The following is a 19,634-nucleotide window of genomic DNA, read 5'->3' as shown; positions in this document are numbered from 1 at the left end:
GAAGAGAGAGCTCTCTAGCTTAATGCCTCACTCCACAGACCTTTAGTCTGACGCCAGTCTTTCACTTTAGTTTCTCCTTCAGATAGACCTATTCTTAGAAATCGTCTGAACCTTTTTGCTTGAGATTCTCAGGGTTTCAAAGCACTTAAAATCCAAAAAATGTTCTCATCACTGATCCCTCCAAGACTGAACCAGGTTTAAATGTTTTTGGAACTCTGGATCACTGGACCAGTGGGATAACATATAGTTGTGAACCTTAATAATTATTTATTGTTGTTTGGCATTGATATTTTGTGGTTTGAACAGTTGAGTAATGTATTGAATGAATCTTTGTTATAAATTTTAGCTGCTCATAAAGAATGCATTTTACTGATAAGGGTACCTTTGATGAATGTAGGGAATTGGCACCAACTCCAGCTGCTAGGAGTGAGATGAGGCAATCATTTTTGTTTTAGAAAGCATTCTCTGAAATTTTCTTCAGTTCAGCACAGATGATTAGACTCTAGTGTAATGAGAACTTTGCCATTCTCAATACAATTTCTTGTGGTAGTCAGTTTAGTTTTCTTCCATAGAAGACAGAGAGTTGGGATAAGGGGGGCATTTTCAGGTTGGCAACTTGTAACTAGTGATGTGCAACAGAGATTGGTGCAGAAGTGACAGTTACTTACAATATGTATTAATGTCTCATATGGGGAAAGTGAATGTACTATAGCCATCTTTGCAGATGATACGAAAATGGGCAGGAAGGCAAGTGATGAGGATAACACAAGGAATCTGCAGAGAAATATTGATAGGTTAAGCGAGTGGACAAAAACTTGGCTGATGCAATATAATATGGGCAAACAATGTTATACACTTTGGCAGAAGAATAGGGGAACTGAATATTAATTAAATGGAAAAAGACTGCAGAAAGCTATAGAACAGCGTGATTTGGGAATCTTCATCCGTGAATCACAAAAGAACTAGCATCCAAGTTCAGTGGGCTAATGGGGAAGGCAAATGGAATGTTGGCCTTTATTTCTGTTAAAACAGAGACAGGTAGCAACATCAACTTTTCTACCTCTATATTCACAAAACAGTAAAATTAAAACTTTCAATGACCCTCAAAATTGACCCAAATGGTTCCTAACTAGACTTTTCAATCCCACTATCTTCTCTGTGAATAATCAACTCCAGATATAGATTTGTATCTTAAGCAAAAGACTTAGCAATTCATTAACAATATAGTAACTTCAGCAAAATCAAACAGCAAAATTAAACATCAAAATAATCTAATTGGTCAATGCTTTAAAACCCAAAACCTTTGTTTTCAGCCCCATTCACACAAAAGACAGACAAAGTTAAGAGATAAATAAAAGAAAATAACAAATTACTTATGTGGCCCGATTATTTATGCATGGTATGTTGATCCACAGGCGTAGATGCTGGTTTCTTGGTTTATTTTCTGAAGATGTCGATCAGGGTCACCTTTAAAGTTCACTCAAATAAAAATAGTAATGTTTTATAACTTAGTTTTCTATTCACTGAGCTTTATGGGAGGTTAGACAGGGAGCTTTCAAATCTTCGTGCTGTAGCCAAATTTCTTTTGCACAGAAAACACAGTCGAAACTCAGTTCAAACTCCAACCCTCCCTGACAAACTGATCATCCATGACAACCTGATGTCCCTGTTAGCATTCAGCATTTTCCATCTGCTGGAGCACAAGGTCTTTCCCAAACTTGCTGGGACAAATTCCCACGTACTGACATTGTTAATACCCCTTTTCTATCTGCTTAAACATAATGCTCTTCCCTATTGAAGAAGTGTCCACAGAGCCTTCAGATCAGGAGCCAATCTACACTTAATTTCCAGACCTGGCCTCAGGAATAAACAAAAGCTTGTTTGTCCTGTTTTCTTTTAAACACACGGTCCAAAAACATCTTTGGCTCACAGTCCCCAGTTCACAGCTCCAAATAAAAATTGATAAATAATGAAAAATCAGTGAAGGTTTTAACATTGCAGAAGGAATGGAATATTAAAGTTTGCTAAAACTATACAGGGCACTAGTCAGACCATAGCTAGAACACTGTGAAGAGTATTTTGGGGCCCTTAGTTAAAGTAATTGGAGCTACTCCAGAGAAGGTTCACTAGGCTGATACCAGGTATAGAGGGACTGTCTTATGAGGAGAGGTTGAGTAGGTTCAGCAGATACCCATTGGAATATAGAAGAAAAAGAGGCAACCTTATTGAAACATACACGATTCTTTAAGGACTTAACATGGTTGATGTGGAAAGATTGTTTCCCCTTGTGTGAGAGTCTAGGAGCAGAGGGATTAATCTCAGAATAAGGGGTCACACATTTAAGACAGCAATGAGGAGGAATTTTTTCGCTTAAAAGGTAGTAAATCTGTGGAATTTTTTACTGCAGATGGGTGATGAGGCTGGATCATTAAGTATATTCAAGGCTGAGATAGATTTTTAATCAGTAATGGAATCAAGGGTTACAGGGAAAAGCCAGGAAAATGTAGTTGAGAATAGTCAAATCAACTATGATCAGATTAAATGGCAGATCAGACTTGATGGGCCAAATGGCCTACTTCTGCATCTGTGCTTTATGCTGTTCCATCCTGCACCCCAGTCATACCTTCACAGTTTGATTTCCTGCTGTAACTTGCGCTAAGCTTTACAGTAGCAGCATAGGAGAAACCTAGTGGGTATTCACACCCAGGAGTGCTCGAGAGTATAAAGCCCTCTTTGTGTCACTCTCCCGTGGAAAGCAATCAGAACATCATAGAAGTTTTACCCTTGAGCTTTTGACTCATCAGGTGGTTAAACTGCGGTGTGGCAGAGTGGAAATTGGGAGAGGAAGGTGATCCCATCATTGCTCAGAAACACAGCAGCCCCTGGAGCACAACAAACTGGCACTCCATCATCTGCCTGAATTTCTCTGTCTCTGCTGGAGAGACTGGGCAGAGCCCCAACAAAGGAAATCACTTCTTTTCCCTATCAGTTTTTCAATCCATGTACGGAATTAATTTTGTTGTGTGCTCCAATATCAAGGTAAGTTTTGGCCAAGCCTTTGAAGTAGAAACACAAGTGTATATGATACATATTTTAAATAACTAAAGTAGCTGTAGTTGAAGAACAAAGAACACCCTCACCCCCAGCTATTGATATGGTTATGCTACAGATTTGCCGATTTCAATTTTAAATTTACCACGGTGGCATTTGAACTCACAACCTCAAGTATAAGTTCAATTCCATAACCACTACACTATCACACATGAGAGAGGCATCTGTTAGTTTTTAAAGGCAACCTTTATTTTTTCAGCTTATTGCATGTTTGCTTTACTTAAAACTGCTATGAATAGGGAGGAAAAAAGCCAGGTCTTTCCTTCAGATCAACAAATGTAATCAAGCAGAGGGAAAGTGTCTCTGTGAAATTGTAGAGAGCTTGGTTCTTGTGAATTGGAGGGTCGAGGTCAGAGAGACACAGTGAGCTAGGAATTTGACGACTGTAGTGGATTGCTCAGATCAGGAAAGAAGTATCATGACATCCCTGGACGTAGAGCATTAACAGGCATGTCCTAAGGTTAGAAAACCTGCCTCAACTCTCTGCAACATCAACCCAATTGTTCTGGAAGACCCTCAACCCTCAATCCCCCTTGCTGGTCCGCACACACTCCTCTTGAACTCCATTATCTTCCAGGTCAACACACGCCCTCATCCTCTTTCCATAGCCATACACAACATTGAAAAGGTCAGGAGGAATGTCAAGATGAAAAATATTAAGCTCTAATAAACTAACACATCCATAATCCTACACAATTGATACTGAAAAACAACATTGTTAATCCATTCAGAGCTTTCATATCTGAAGTGTTTGATCTCTTGTAAAAAAAACAGACTGCTCTTCCAACACACATCAAAGACAGTGAATCCTTTAATATCCTCTTTAAGTTGTTCATCAACTTGTGAACTCAGAACCCCCCAGCTGAGATAATAGGAATGTTTGAAATGAAAGTAATGAATTAAAAAATGAATTCCCACCTCCCCCTGTTCTGACATAATTTTATCTTCAGGGAGATGTCAACAAAGAAACTTTATTGAAGCCATAGGATCAGATGCTACTTTTCTCTAACCTACACTGTCAATCAAAACAGTCAGCAGAGGGTATTTTTATAACTGTCATTAAGACTACAGCCTTTTTATTAAGTTTAAAGAGCAAGCTATGGATAATGACTGTGTATCCAAAGATTCATTGAGATGAACTGGCCATTGAGTCACAATCCCCTTTGTACTTCAGCTAGGAGTGGGATATGATGATTGCAGATATTGACACTGACGCTGGGAGACAGTTGCCAATGGAAATCACCTCTGGAGGCTGACTGGAAATGGAAAGCTTAAATGAACAAGAGAAGGCCCAGAAAAAAAAATAAGCAGAACCCAATGAACCAGGCACCTTCTGGGACCATTGTCTTCATACACAGAGCAGGCTCATAGGCTAGAGTGGGGCTAGCGTGATGCTTAACAGAAAGATGACAATACATAGCACAAATCATTATCTCTCTAGGCAGGGACAACAGATCACTGACTGCAGTGTGATCTTTTCACCCATGTATATTTCCATGCACCCATGATCGTTCTTTTGAGTTGATAGTTTCTAACTCTGATCTAGGGAATTCTTTTGCCTGTTCTCCAGTCTGTCTCCTTGTCAAATGGAGTGTGTGATTGGTGGTGTGCAACAATGCAGGAGCTGTGTGCATTGGGAGTGTCCAGCGGAATTTCTTGCAGGATTGGGAAACTTTTGTTAACTCTGGAGTAGACCGCTTCAGTTGAAGACCTCAGATATATCCTTTTCGAATGGCGGATGTTGACGTCTGGGATGAAGGAGATGGACCAAAACTGAGGGAGCCGTGCACTCCTGCCACTGCCATCTCAACCTGTTGAATCATGTGTCGAAACACCAATTCATGGCCATCTAGCAAAAAGACAGTCGATTAGTTTTGTGAAGGATGGCTCCGTGCCTCTTTGGGAGTGTAGGCCAAGAAGTCGTGTGGCTCAGAGATTATTCTGTGAACAGGAAGACAGTCACAATGAGAAATTGAGAGGCCCCTTCCTCATTTGATCTTTTTTTCCTTATGGCAGCCTCCAAAGATGAATTGCAGACATAGCCACCCAGAATTTGTGACATTCAGCTGCAGTCCAGGTGCCAGGCCCTCTCTTCCACCCTTGCGCCACCTGCAGGCAAAACATTACTAAACTGTCTGACAACTGAAAGATGCAGCGTTCAATGAATTATTACGGACAATTGTGTTCTTAGTAAGCTCAATAGCATAATTAATAAAGGCAGGCTTCCAAGCTCTGTTCCAGCTCACTTTCCACAATTTTGGATTATACAGAACATAGAACAGTACAGCACAGTACAGGACCTTCGGCCCACGATGTGCCGACCTATTATCCTACTCTAAGATCAAACTACCCTGCATATCCTACATTTGACTACCGTCCATGTGCCTATCCAAGAGTCGCGTAAAAGTCCCTAATGTATCTGATTCTACTACCACTGCTAGCAGCGCATTCCACGCCCCCACCACTCTCTGTGTAAAGAACCTACCTCTGACATCTCCCCTATACCTTCCTCCAATTACCTTAAAATTATGACCCCTCGTAATAGTCATTTCCACCCTGGGAAAAAGTCTCTGGCTATCCACTCTATCTATGCCTCTCATCATCTTGTACATTTCTATCAAGTCACCTCTCATTCTTCTCCGCTCCAATGAGAAAAGCCCTAACTTCCTTAACCTTTCCTCATAAGACTTGCCCTCCAGTCCAGGCAGCATCCTGGTAAATCTCCTCTATACCCTCTCTAAAGCTTCCACATCCTTCCTATAATGAGGTGACCAGAACTGAACACAATATTCCAAGTGTGGTCTAATCAGGGTTTTATAGAGCTGCAGCATAACCTCACGGCTCTCAATTCCCCTGCCAATGCAAGCCAACACACCATACGCCTTCTTAACAACCCTATCAACTTGGGTAGCAATTTTAAGGGATCTATGGACATGGACCCCAAGATCCCTCTGTTCCTCCACATTGCCAAGAATCCTGCCATTAACCTTGTATTCTGCATTCAAATTCGACCTTCCAAAATGAATCACTTCACACTTTTCCAGGTTGAATTTCATCTGCCACTTCTTTGCCCAGGTCTGCATCCTCTCAATGTCCCATTGCAACCTACAACAGCCCTCCATACTATCCACAACCCCACCAACCTTTGTTTCATCGGCAAACTTACTAACCCACCCTTCCACTTCCTCATCCAAGTCATTTATAAAGATCACAATGAGCAGAGGTCCCAGAACAGATCCCTGCAAAATACCACTAGTCACCGAGCTCCAGGCTGAATACTTTCCATCTACTACCACCCTCTGTCTCAATTCTGTATCCAGACAGCCAAATTTCCCTGAATCCCATGCCTCCTTAATTTCTGAAGGAGCCTATCATGGGGAACCTTATTGAATACCTTGCGAAAATCCATATATACCACACCCTCTGCTCTACCTTCATCAGTGTGTTTTATCACATCCTCAAAGAATTCAATAAGGCTTGTGAGGCATGACCTGCCCCTCACAAAGCCATGCTGACTATTCCTAATCAAAGTGTGCTTTTCCAAATAATCATAAATACTATCTCTCAGAATCGTCTCCAATAATTTTCCTACCACAGAAGTAAGACTGACTGATCTGTAATTCCCAGGATTATCCTTATTCCCTTTCTTGAACAAGGAAATAATATTTGTCACCCTCCAATCATCTGGTACTACTCCAGTGGACAGTGAGGACACAAAGATCATTGCGAAAGGTGCAGCAATCTCTTCCCTCGCGTCCCATAGTAACCTTGGGTATATCCCATCTGGCCCAGGGGACTTATCTATCTTCATGTTTTTCAAAACTCTGGCGTCATGTCATATTGCTGACCCAACATGATCATATCCTGGTTCATGTTATGGGGAATGGATGCAACTCACCCACTTTGTGGTTGTAAAATACAGGTCTGATATAAATTTGACAATGAAACTTTACTAGTAACTGTTGCTTAACCAGGAATGATGGTAAGTGACCAACTTCTTTATTGTGGTAAGTGAGCAATTATGTTGATTTACCTTGAAGGTAGAAAAGCTGCTTTTTATTGTTGAAATTAGTAAATGTCTTCAGGGATCATGGATTTATAAATGTGGGTGCAAAATACAGGTGAAAAGATGTTAACATTTTCAATGCAGTAAAACATCCCAAGGCACTCCAAAGGACCTGTATTGAACAGGGACAGAAGGAGGTATTGGAACAGGTGATCAAAATCCTCATTCAAGGTAGAGACTTTGAAGGAGTGCCTTAAAGGCAGAGGGATGTGGAGAATTTTAAGGGGCGAATTTTGGAGTTTAGTCTAGATGGCCAAAGGCATGGCAAGCAAAGACAGGCTCAATACATTCAATCAGAATTGAAGGTGTGTAGAATTGAAGGGATATAGGAAAGGAGGACTTTACTGGGCAAGGAAGAAATGAGCCCTGGAATTATTTGAAGAGAAGAATAAAGAATTTAAAATTTGAGGTGTTACAGAATTGGGAACCAATGTAAGTCAGAGTGAGGACTCCACAGGACTTGCTGTGTGCCAAATCTATACAAATCACTGGTTAAGGGACTGTTGGAATATTACGACCAATAGTCATCATCCTGTTTTGAGAAGCATTTAGCAAGATTATTTCAGATATTTAGGGCAGGGCAATGACATAGTGGTAGTCTCACTGGACTAGTAATCCAAACTGATTGTCGCATGACCTGGATTCAAATCCCATCATGGTAGCTGGGGGGATTGAAATTCGAGAAAGAAAGTTGGTTACCATAATGGTGACCTGAAACTATTATCTGCTTGTCATTTAAGCCTCGCCCCCAAGCCTGGTTCACTAATATCCTTTTGGATAGGAGATCTGCTGTCCTGACCTGACCTGTGATATGGCAGCAATGAGGGTGACTCTTAACTGTCCTCAATGGTCTAACAAGTGACTGAGTTCAAGGGTGATTAATGATGGACAACAAATGCTGGCGATGTCAGCAACTGCCATGTCTGATCAATGAAGAAAGGATGCCAGGATTGAAAGCTTTAAGTTCTGAGAAGGGACTGGAGAATTGTTTTACTTGAGCAGAGAGAGTTGAGGTGGACCTGGCAATGGTTTCAAAGTTATGAGATTTTGGTGACGGTGCAGGTCCCTGACTAGAAGGCCTACATTTAAGATCACCAAAAGAATAAAGGGAGAGGTTAAGCAGAATTATTCTTAGTTATTCTATATAAGGATTGTTTGAATATCAAATGACTTACCAGAATCATCAATGGAAGCAAAATGCCGAATAAGGTTTGAAAGGGGATTTACTGAACAGTTGAAAAAAGAAACAAAAATTAAAAAGGATATGGGAAAAGGAACTTGAATGGGACTCAATGAGTACTGATGAATTCTTTTGCATCAAAAATGACATTGGAGGAACGAATCTGCAGGTCCTGCCTTTGGACTGGGGAACCGAACGGGTTAAAAATTACAAGTCCGTATCTAAGATTTTTATGGTCCTTTTGAAGCAGGAAGAAACTCGACAGCAAAGTTTTATTGTGAGTGGACTTTATTGAGACAAAGTTAGGACAAGTTTATTTAGTTCTCAAATAACATACATCAACAAACTTGGGCAGTAATTTGTAGTTTAACCTGGAATAAACCACCAATGTACAAATCTGGATGTCTGAGTGCACAAAATGGTTTCACACAGATTTGGTCTCTTTATACTTGAGCCTCTCTCCCTTTTGCCAATTGTCTTGCTTTGTTCATGTCTCTGGATCATCCTTCCTCCCCTGTGCACAGAAACAAAATGATGATCTCTTTTATTCTAGCTGTTATCCAATTAACCCCACTCTAATCCCAATCACTTTCAGCTCCAATTGTGAGGACACCTCGTTCAATCAGTCAGGAATACTGCATGTGGCTGCTGTTAACTGTATATGTGTACTTAATGTAATGTTCTTTGTATTTAATATTGTATCAATGCTTTTACATGCCATGATTCCTTATCCAGTGGAAAGGGACCTCTACATTCTGTTCTGTCTCACTAGCAGTTTTCCCACAAACAGCTTTCTCAAGGTCTTGGCCTTTTGCTGAGAATTCATTCTTTATAACTTGATATGTACTCCCATAATGCAGTGATTGTAATGAGGTCAGCCAGATGGACCTCATAGAATATGTGTTCACTGATTGGGGCTGCTAATGTGGTCCAATCAAGGAGCCCTGGCTGATAGATATAAACAGGAGTGTCAGACATTCTGTTCACTCTGAGAGCTGGCTCTGAGGGAGCTGGATCAGTGTCAAGGACTTTCCACGTTTAAATAAAGGGTGACTTGGTGATGGGATACTGGCCTCTGAGGGGTTATTTCACCAGAATCCCTGTATCTTGGTGTCTTTTCTATACAATCCCCTACTTCTAAGATTTCCCTACATCTAAGACTTCCCACTTAACTGTACGACAGAGAAGAATATCTAATAAAGACAAGTGTTAGGAAACTATAAACTTTGATGTTAATTTCTAATAATACTATTATATTTTAACAATTAGTATGCTTTCTGGTAACTCAGTCTGTCATGTGGTTCCCGGAGGAAACTACATATGATAAAGTGTAGCTTCCTTTTGGCTGGTCTGATTTTCATTAATGACATGTCCAAAACATGATTTGTGCACATTAGGCACAGTAAGCTAAGTCTAAATTTAGAGTTCTTCAGAGATGGAGAGTACCATTTTGGAGGAACGTGGTACCTGCTTTGATATGGACCTGGGACAACGTTTGGAGAGATCAGGAGCCCTTTAAGAGAGGTCATGTGCCCTTTGGGATTGTTAAACATAGACATGAGTATTCATAGAAAGTGCATAAATGCATTGGATCTGTTGAAGGGAGCTATCAAAACATCTAGATCACCTTCCCTTAAACTATTTGAAAGTCTATTTGCAGTTTTTTTTTCATAAAAGATCAGTGCTTGGTATTTCACTGTGTCAGTTGACATAAGCCTGAGGATTATCATCACAGAATTAACGCTGAATGACTGATTTCATAACCTAACACTGTAGAATACTTGTCAGTTCACATTTTGATTTTAGATGTGATAAAAACTTTGAAGTGGGACTGTCAATACAAGTGCTTGTTCTTTGTGTTCTGATGAAGGGTCACTGGACCCGAAACATTGACTCTTCTTTCTCTCCACAGAGGCTGCCAGAGCAGCTGAGTTTCTCCAGCAATTTGAGTTCTTGTTTGATTTCCAGCATCTGCAGTTCTTGGTTTTATAATTATGCATGTTCTTATAATTGCTTTAAGGAAGATACATGCAATTAATGCCTTTTTAGAATTTAAAGAAATGAATTCATCCATTAACACTGAACATGTGTTTTTAATCTCAGCGTGAGTCCTAAGGTCTGTCCCTGGTGGAAACTGGGTGAATTGACATGGAGGGTGTTGGGGTAAAAGAAAGGTGGATAGCAAGGAAATGAGTTAGAGTCATACAGCCCAGAAACTGGCCAAACAGCCCAACTCGTCCATGCAAAACAGCTTTCCTAAACTGAACTAGTCCCATTTGTCAGTGTTTGGCCCAAATCCCTCTAAACCTTTCCTATCCTTGTATCTATCTAAATGTCTTTTAAATGTTGTAATTGGACCTGCATCTACCACTTCCTCTGGCAGCTCCATACACGCACCACCCTCTGCATGAAAAAGTTGCCCCAAAGGTCATTTTAAATCTCTCCCCTTTCACTCACTAGTTTTGGACACCCTGACTTTGGGGAAAAGACTTGGCTATTCATCTCATCTATGCCCCTCATGATATTAATGAGTTGGATAGATGCTATAAAGGCATATGGGGTAGATAAAGGGACATCGTTTGATATGAGGGGCCATGGGAGATTGGTACTGGCGAATTGATTGGCATGTTGGGTGGAGGTGCACAGATTGGCACGGAGAGTATGGGAAGCTGTAGGGTGGGTGGAAGGGCATGAGGTGGCGTGGACTGAAAAGGAATGTGCATGGACACAGTGTGAGGGGTGAAGACTGGAGGCTGTTTTTTCATTTTGTTCCTTCTCTTACTGGGGCAACACTAAGGCTGGTTTCTTGCTCAGCCCGTGGGCAACCTCCACATTGCACCCGACAGTTCAAACTGTATCCGTGGGTGGTGCCCATGACTACCAGAAAACCTGATGTTACCAGCCTCCCCCCCTTCCACTCCCCTGACGTTCCGGGGCACTTTGAGGCTGAGTTTGTGGAACGAGGAGTTATCCCAGTTTTTTTACTCCTGATCCAAAAAACTTCAGGCCTGTGCCTTGCAGAGAGCTAGCATAGACAAGAAGGGGCAAATGGCTAAATGTGCATTTTGTGGCAGTAAATGTAACACTGTATTTCAAAATGACACGAATGAGATCATTTGGGTTTCCTTTTGTCGTCAAAGGTACAGAGCCGAGTGAAGCGCCAGACTGCGGACAGCTTCACAGAGGAACAGGCTAAAGGTTCCTGGGGTAGATGGGGCCCGTGGTCTTCCTGCACCAGGACGTGTGGCGGAGGAGTAATGCAACAGACACGGCCCTGCCTTCCTCGAATAAAGCAGAGAACTCAGCCGACATTCCAGTTTGCGACAGGCGATCAGTCCCTGCGAGCATTTCACATTCCCCTCGGCCGAGTGCTATCCAGCGTTCGCCAGTCATACCCACTCCATCGGAGCCCAGCCTACAAGCTAACAGGAGCCAGCATTAACCAGATTTATCAGATCTCCAACAGGTAAACCTCAACGCAATCTTCTGTTTACAGCTCCTTATCCATGATCTACTTCAACTTTAAGGGCCATTTGAAATCTGCAGTTAGGCAACAATCTCATATGTTGGGATTTGCGAGAGGCAAACAATAATGATAGTCAAGAGCCAGAGATGTATTTCAACAAGGATCAGATTCCAGGGTCCTTGTGAACTCCCATTCCCATTTCAACTTTCAAAACGCAAGTGCTCAGAAAGACAAATTTTATATTAATTCAGATCTCTTTAAAAGAAAAAGGAAATAGCCCAAGTTGTGAGCTGAAAAGAATTGTTTCAGAATTGCCTCAGTGCCTAGTTTAAGAGCAGATTTCCTGATGTGAGTTTAACACCTAGTCTCGGTTTTCCAGTATTGGTTTCCTCTATAGCAGTTTTGTCAAGTCTGGTATGAGCATTTTAATGATGTTTTAATTATGAGGCATCTGTCTTTTATGCGTGTGTTTTTAACTTTAAGTCAGTTGAGTAACATTATTTTGTAAGGTGCCAGTGTTGTACTTGACAGGGTGTTTTCTGATGTTTACATTAAGCATATAAGCTCAACTACCCACTTAAGGGTTTTATTCGATGTCTGAGTAGCCCACAGCCTTCCTGTGCTGGAGTTAATGAAGCGTGGGGACACAGGGAGGCGGTGGAATTCTTTCTCACCACCCCCCTACCTCAAGAACACACAATCTCCCACTTAATCAAACAGCCTCCTCCACCTCAGAACTCCCCTCTGGTGGGGTGGCGGTTTAGGCATTAAAATTCTGTTTTCAAAGAGACAGTGATAAGTCAAGTTTATGGGCAAAACCAAAGTTAGAGGATGAACTGGAGTGTGCAGATTTGATTCTGTCCCTGTCCTAAAATTGCATATTCTCAGTTCAGTTGCATATAATATTTTGATTTTATGTTGGCCTGGAATTTGCTGTGAGCAGTGAGGGAATGGCCTTCACCCTGCACCTTGCATACATTTGGCTACAGGTTTTTCATGGGTTTGGCAGCCAGGATTTACAGTCAATCCACATCTGTTTGAATGTGGCACCCTCTGCAGGGGATGGCTGGCATTTATTAGCTGTAAAGCAGCAGGGAGGCCTTTAATCCAGTGAGATTTAAGAATCCCCACTGAGCCAGGAAAACTGCAGAGCAGTAAATTTGAAAACAAGAAAAATAAATTACATTTTAGTCATTATACAGGAAGCGAAATAATGATTGGGACATACGCATGGGATTAAGGCAAAGACATAACGCTGAAAAACTGTTCTGAAAAATTAAAGTTTTAAAATCTCTTGCCTCATTAATTTTCTTTGGAGGAATGAGAGTCTACACTTATTAAATCATTCTTTAATGATGAAAAAGGTTCTTCAGCGAGTTATTCAGCATATTGAGCCATTGCAAGATTAGTTGCCCCTACAAGCCTGAACTTTTCATCAATTGTGAATGTGGGACAGTGGGGATAGTGGTATTGTAATAGTGTAATAGGCTAGAAATCAAAAGGCTTGGCATAATGCTTTGGAGACATGAGTTCTACTCCCACCATAGCACTTAAGGGAATTTAAATTCAATTAATTAATCTGGAATAAAATGCTTATTAATGATAATATCATTATAATGATCATGATTATATTGAATTGCCCTAAAAATGTATCTAGTTCATGAAGGAAGGCTATCATTCTTGTCGAGTTTAGCCCACACGTGACATGCTTCTCTCTCTCTTTAAGGATTTCTCCGCTACGCAGAGCTATTCAACTGCTCGTGACTTCGCACTGGGTCCCCAACTATACAGACTCTGTGTAATTCAGTTGCCTTCTGTCTCTTAAATACACAAGTAGGCCATTCAGCCCATCAAGTCTGTTCCCCCATTCAATGAGATCATGGCTGATCTGATAAACTACAACTCCACCTTCCTGCCTTTTTCCTATAACCATTGATTCCCTTACTGATTAAAAACCTGTCTATCTCAGCTTCAAATACACTTAACTACACAGCTTCCATACTGCTCTGTGGTAAAGAATTCCATTGATTCACTACCTTCTGAAGGAAGAAATTCTTCCTTATCTCTGTCCTAACTGGATGACCTGTTACTCTGAGGTCATGCCCTCTGGTCCTAGACACCCCACATTAGAAACAACCTCTCTGTATCTGTCTTGTCAAGTCCCAAACAATCTTGTATATTTCAATAAAGTCACCACATACTCTTCTTAACTCCATGAGTACAGGCCCAACCTACTCAATCGCTGCTCATAAGACAGAACCTCCATACCTAGGATCAGCTGAGCGAACCTTCACAGAATCCCTACAGTGTGGAAACAGGCCCTTTAGCCCAACAAGTCCACACCGACCCTTGGAGCATCCCACCCAGCCCCATCCCTCATCACCTAATCTACACATCCCTGTACACCATGGGCAATTTAGCATGGCTAATCCACCTAGCCTACACATCTTCGGACTGTGGGAGGAAACCGGAGCACCCGGAGGAAACCCACGCAGACACAGGGAGAATGTGCAAACTCCACACAGACAGTCCCCGAGGGTGGAATCACACCCGGGTCCCTGGCACTGTGAGGCAGCAGTGCTAACCACTGAGCCACCATGCTGCCCTAACAGGGCACCTTAGTCCAAACCTTCTTTGGACTACATCCAATGACAGAATATCTTTCTTAAAAGGTGTAAAACTGTTCGCAGTATTCCAGCTATGCTCTGACTAGTGCCTTGTCTGGTTTTAGCAAAGTCTTCCTATTTTTGTGCTCCATCCTTTTTGAAACAAAGGCCAACACTTCATTTGCCTTCCTTATTACCTGCTGAACTTCCCTGTACTCTCCACTTGAAGGGTACATCTCTTTCTATCTCATAACTCATTGCCTTTCAGACTCCAGCCGTAGTGTTTTGACCTCCTGTTTATGACCCCCACACTGCTCTGAGACATGTATTAACAATCTTAGAATAAGCCTCACCTCTATTGCAAGGTTGAGTGAAATAATGCCACCTAACAACCCTCCAAACTGCCTGTTGCCTGAATGTTATTAATCATGGGTGCTGGCTTGCTCAGTACAATGGAAATAGACATAACTAGAGGCTTTCACTTTAAATGGCATAGAAAAGCTAATCAGGTGTATCAAAGTAGTACAGAATAAAGGCATTGTGGGCATACCCACGTACCACATGGAGAGCAGCAGTTCAAAAAAATAGCTTCTGAAGAACAGTAATTACTGACTTTAGCTGCAACACTGACATCTCAAGAATGAATAACATGATTGCCTGAGTTCACAGCTTCGCAATGAGCTGTTTCATTTCATCTGTGAAGGCAACAAGAGTGCACCCTGTGGAGGAACTGAGTAACACAGAAAACAAGGAATGAGTTTCCACCGTTTACTACACACTCTGAGGCCAAAGGTTGCTGTGAGTTTTATGCTGGAGTATTGTCAGCTGTGGTCATTATTACAGGCGCAAAACCTAGGCCAGTATTCTGCAGTAAATATCAAACATCTTTGAAACCAAGAATTTGAATCGGCTGATGTGTAGGGCAGTCTGAGATTCTTTGATGTTTAAAGCCGAGAACCAGCAGAGTCACAAATGGCAGAAGCATGTGGTATTAGTGGTGAACAACTTATATCGAACATTTGAATTACATGAACCTGTAGGAATTTATACGAAGAAAACAACTCGTGTAAACTAATTATCCATATTCTTTTTTATTCGTGTGGTTTGCTAGCTGGACCAGGATTTTATTGCCTATCCTTTGTTGTCCACGAGAAATTTGTAGTGATGTTCTGTCTTGAACCACTGCAATCCATTTGGTGTACGTGCACTCACAATGCTGTTAAGAAAGGAGATCCAGGACACAGTTACACTAATGGTGATAAATTTCCAAGTAAGGATGGTGAGTGGCGTGGAGAGGAATTTGCAGGTGTTACCATGTATTTGCTGCCCTTGCCCTTCCAGGTGGTACCATTGCGAGTTTGCAAGGTGCTGCATAATCAGCCGTGGTGATTTTGTGCCGTGCATCTTGGAGTGAGTGAAGATTTGTGGATGGGGTGGCACGGTGGCTCGGTGGTTAGCACTGCTGCCTCACAGCACCGGGGACCCGGGTTTGATTCCACCCTCGGGCAACTGTCTGAGTGGAGTTTGCATGTTCTCCCCGTGTCTGCATGGGTTTCCTCCAGGTGCTCCAGTTTCCTCCCACAGTCCAAAGATGTGCAGGCTGGGTGGATTGGCCGTACTAAATTGCCCGTAGTGTTCAGGGATGTGTAGATTATGTGGGTTATAGGGGGATGGGTCAGGGTGGGATGCTCTGAGGGTCATTGTGGACTTGTTGGGCTGAAGGGCCTGTTTCCACACTGTAGGGGATTCTATGAATCAAGTGAGCTGGGGCTGACAACAGGAGGAAACATTTTTAATTCATTGTTGATATGTTTCTCCTTCTTCCTTCCTGTGGTGTATTTATATCTCTTTTGATCCAACCAGAAGCTTACTGCAACAAAAAATATGTTAAGGAAACCCTAACAAATAAATTTTAAATTAGCTTTCTAGTCTAGTGATGTATTCTAGCGAATGTGGTGCCTATCAGTTTCTGAAGGCCTATAGTGTACCAGTTGACACATGTCCAGGAACACGCAGATCTGGATGCAGCTTAGACCAACACATGACTCCAAATCTATATTAATGTGGGTAACTGCCCTCTTAGCAAACCATTTGTCTCAAGGATAATTAAGGATGGGCAATAAATGCTGGCCTTGCCAAAGATGCCCACACATCCCATGAAAAAATAAAAAAGATGCCCAGCTGTGAAAATTGCTGGTGCCATTGGGCATGCCCATTGCCCATCTGATTTGCACCGAGTTAAAATGAAAATCACACCCTTGGAAATTTGGGGTGGTATCATCTTGCACAGGGTCTGAATTACTTCAGTGGGATTGTGTTGGGACTGTTAGACAATGTTGGCAAGGTAAGTTTCTTTGGCTGTTGTTTAAATGGAATTGATGCTGTAAACAGCTGGATTTCTGACCTTTACCCTGTACTGAAGAACTTACTGTTTATCGTCGCTGCGCTACCGTCACAGTTATTTGGTAACAAGACATGACTGACACACAAAGACACACACACACACATCCTGTACAGAACGCAACCCTGTACCACCATCCTGTGTATCCAATTGGCTAGCTTCTCCTGGACCCATCTGATGTAACTGTACTAACCAATCTACCCCACAGTACCTTGTTGAACGCTTTGCTGAAGTTCATATAAACAATGTCTACGGCTCTGCCTTCATCAATTGTCTTTGTCAGCTCTTTAGAAAACTCAATCAAGTTAGTGAGACACGATTTCCCACGCACAAAGCCATGTTGACTATTTCTAATCAATCCTTGCTTTTCCAAATGTATGTAAATTCTGTCCTTCAGAATCCCTCCAACAATTCACCCACCACTGATGTAAATCTCACCGGTCTATAATTCCCTGGCTTTTCCTTACAGCATTTCTTAAAAAATGGCACCGCATTAGCCAACCTCCAGTCTCCTGGCAAGTCATCCATGGCTGCCGATGGTACAAATATCTCAGCAAGGAGCCCAGTAATCTCTTTCCTAACTTCCAACAAAGTTCTGGGAAACACCCAATCAGGTTCCAGGGATTTATCTACCTTTATGCGTTTAAAGATCCCCAGCACCTCCTCTTCTGTAATATGAACTCTTTTCAAGACACCATTATTTATTTCCCCAAATTCCCTAGCTTCCAAGGCCTTCTCTACAGTAAATATTGACGCAAAATATTCGTTTAGTGACTCGCGCATCTCCTGTGGTTTCACACATAGACGGCCACATTGATCTTTAAGGGGTCCAATTCTCTCCCTAGTTATTCTTTTGCCCTTAATGTACTCATAGAATATTTTTGGATTCTCCTTAAATCTATTTGTCAAAGCTATCTCATGTCCCTTTTATGCCCTCCTCATTTCCCCCTTGAGTATATTCCTACTGCCTGTATACTGGTCTATGAATACCTTGCCATAGCAAGCTTCTGACTCAATATAGGGATGGTTTTTAACTCTGCCTACTTAGTGGGAACTATGGGCAGAATCTTCCAGACTCATAGGCATTGAGAACAAGATAGGAGGCCTGGAAAATTCAGGGTATTTTCATGAGGACAGATACCTCATGCCTATGTGTCTCTGTGCAAGTGTCCTGCAGGGGAGAAAAAGTCATATTTGAAAATTATTTCATTGGTTGTACTGAAACTCCATTTTAAAGTATACTAGCTGAGTCAAATCAATATGTGTCACTGTTAAGTTTTACTGGGTTATCATTCTGGAACTTAAGTTCAGGATGGGAAAATGCATAACCAACTACTTGAAAACCACTCGAGCACCTATTCTAACTTGGCCAATAATTTTCTGAGCTCCACGAAGGGCAAAAAACAGTCAACCCCTCCTGATCAGGTAGATTTGTGTGGCCTACCTGTCGGCTGGGGGTGGGGGAGCCTCAATTTACAACCATTTCTGTCTGGATGCACGTGGTCCTCAGTCAGGAGGCAGGACCTCTGCTGTCCACTTCAGTGCCTGAAGATGTAGCAGGCCTTCCTTCCAAATATGAATATGAGGTTCTCCACGTTTTTGGAGGAAGTAGGATAGATACCCGACTAACAAAAAATACTCTACTCTGTCATTGGGTGGGGAGGTAGAATGTCCATGGGACTATTGAACATATGAACTAAGAGCAAGAGTAGGCCATTTGGCCCCTCAAGCCTGCTCTGCCATTCATTAAAATTCATGGCTGACCTAGCATCAGAGAGTCATACAGCATGGAAACAGTATCTTTGGTCAAACTAGTCCACGCTGACCATGTTCCCAAACTTAACTAGTACCACTTGCCTGCATTTGGCCCATATCCCTCCAAACCTTTCCTATTCATATACTTATCCAAATGTCTTTTAAATGTTGTAACTGTGTCTGCATCCACCACTTCCTCTGGCAGTTCATTCCACACACAAACCATTCTCTGTGTAAAAAAGTTGCCTCTCTGTTTGTGTTTAGAATTCCCATCTACCTCTTATAACCTTATATTCTTGTTGAGCAATAGAGTCAAGCTGCCACCACCTTAAAAAATTTCTGATCATTCCACCTGCACCGTCTTCTGAGGCAGAGAGTTCCAAAGTTGTACCAGCCCTTTGAGAAAGAAAACGAAGTATCCATTCTCAAAGGGAGATCCCTGGTCTTTGAATTGTCTCCTAGTTCTGAATCCATTCATCAACATCCATCCCATTGTCATCTCATGGGCAATGACTTACTTGCATTTGGAGCAAGTAACGCACACATCTGCCATCAGGTCTCTGCAAGGAAAGTTTTGGCCTTTCCTATCTTCCACACTGGTCTTTGAAGCCCACCACAAGAATGTAGGAGGTTCTCAGTGGGGTGTTTTGATGGGAATTCTCCAGACCTATCCAGACACCTGACCCCTTGAGTGAAGAGCAGAATAATTCACTCATTGTTTCTGGTGATCTGTTGGTTGTGGTAGTACCAGAGCTGTTCAGGAGTAGTATAGTTACAGAGAAACGCCATCAGCCAAATCACACAGAATACCACCTGTTGGTGGCTGGAGGGATGGCAGTGTATTGCTTGGCCTTGGGAAGTAGTTCACACACTTGTGCAGACCAGGGAGGGATTCCTGAAGCATTGTGGAATGAACCTGGAGGTAAAAGTACTGAGGTGGTGGTGATTTTTCACAGCCATTGGCAACGTGTGGTCACTTGGCCCAATATGGAGCAGGTTTTGTCACAGGAGGCTGCAGGGATTCCTGGAGTATAGGAGCCTCCACATGC

The 19,634-nt window shown here is 42.1% G+C and overlaps 1 protein-coding gene across 1 annotated transcript in view; it reads left to right on the top strand.

The window, feature by feature from the left end:
- LOC109918225 (thrombospondin type-1 domain-containing protein 4-like) overlaps positions 1–19,634 on the top strand; it is a 396,211-nt gene that overhangs the window by 53,646 nt on the left and 322,931 nt on the right. Inside the window, exon 4 of the mRNA XM_048610590.1 lies at positions 11,498–11,823. Within this exon, the coding sequence (XP_048466547.1) occupies positions 11,498–11,823 (326 nt within the window). The remainder of the gene's footprint in view (positions 1–11,497; positions 11,824–19,634) is intronic.

This window comes from Rhincodon typus, chromosome 1 (assembly GCF_021869965.1).
Source record: "Rhincodon typus isolate 14 chromosome 1, sRhiTyp1.1, whole genome shotgun sequence".
Classification (NCBI taxonomy): Eukaryota; Metazoa; Chordata; class Chondrichthyes; order Orectolobiformes; family Rhincodontidae; genus Rhincodon; species Rhincodon typus.
This window is presented reverse-complemented; position numbering and strand designations above follow the sequence as displayed.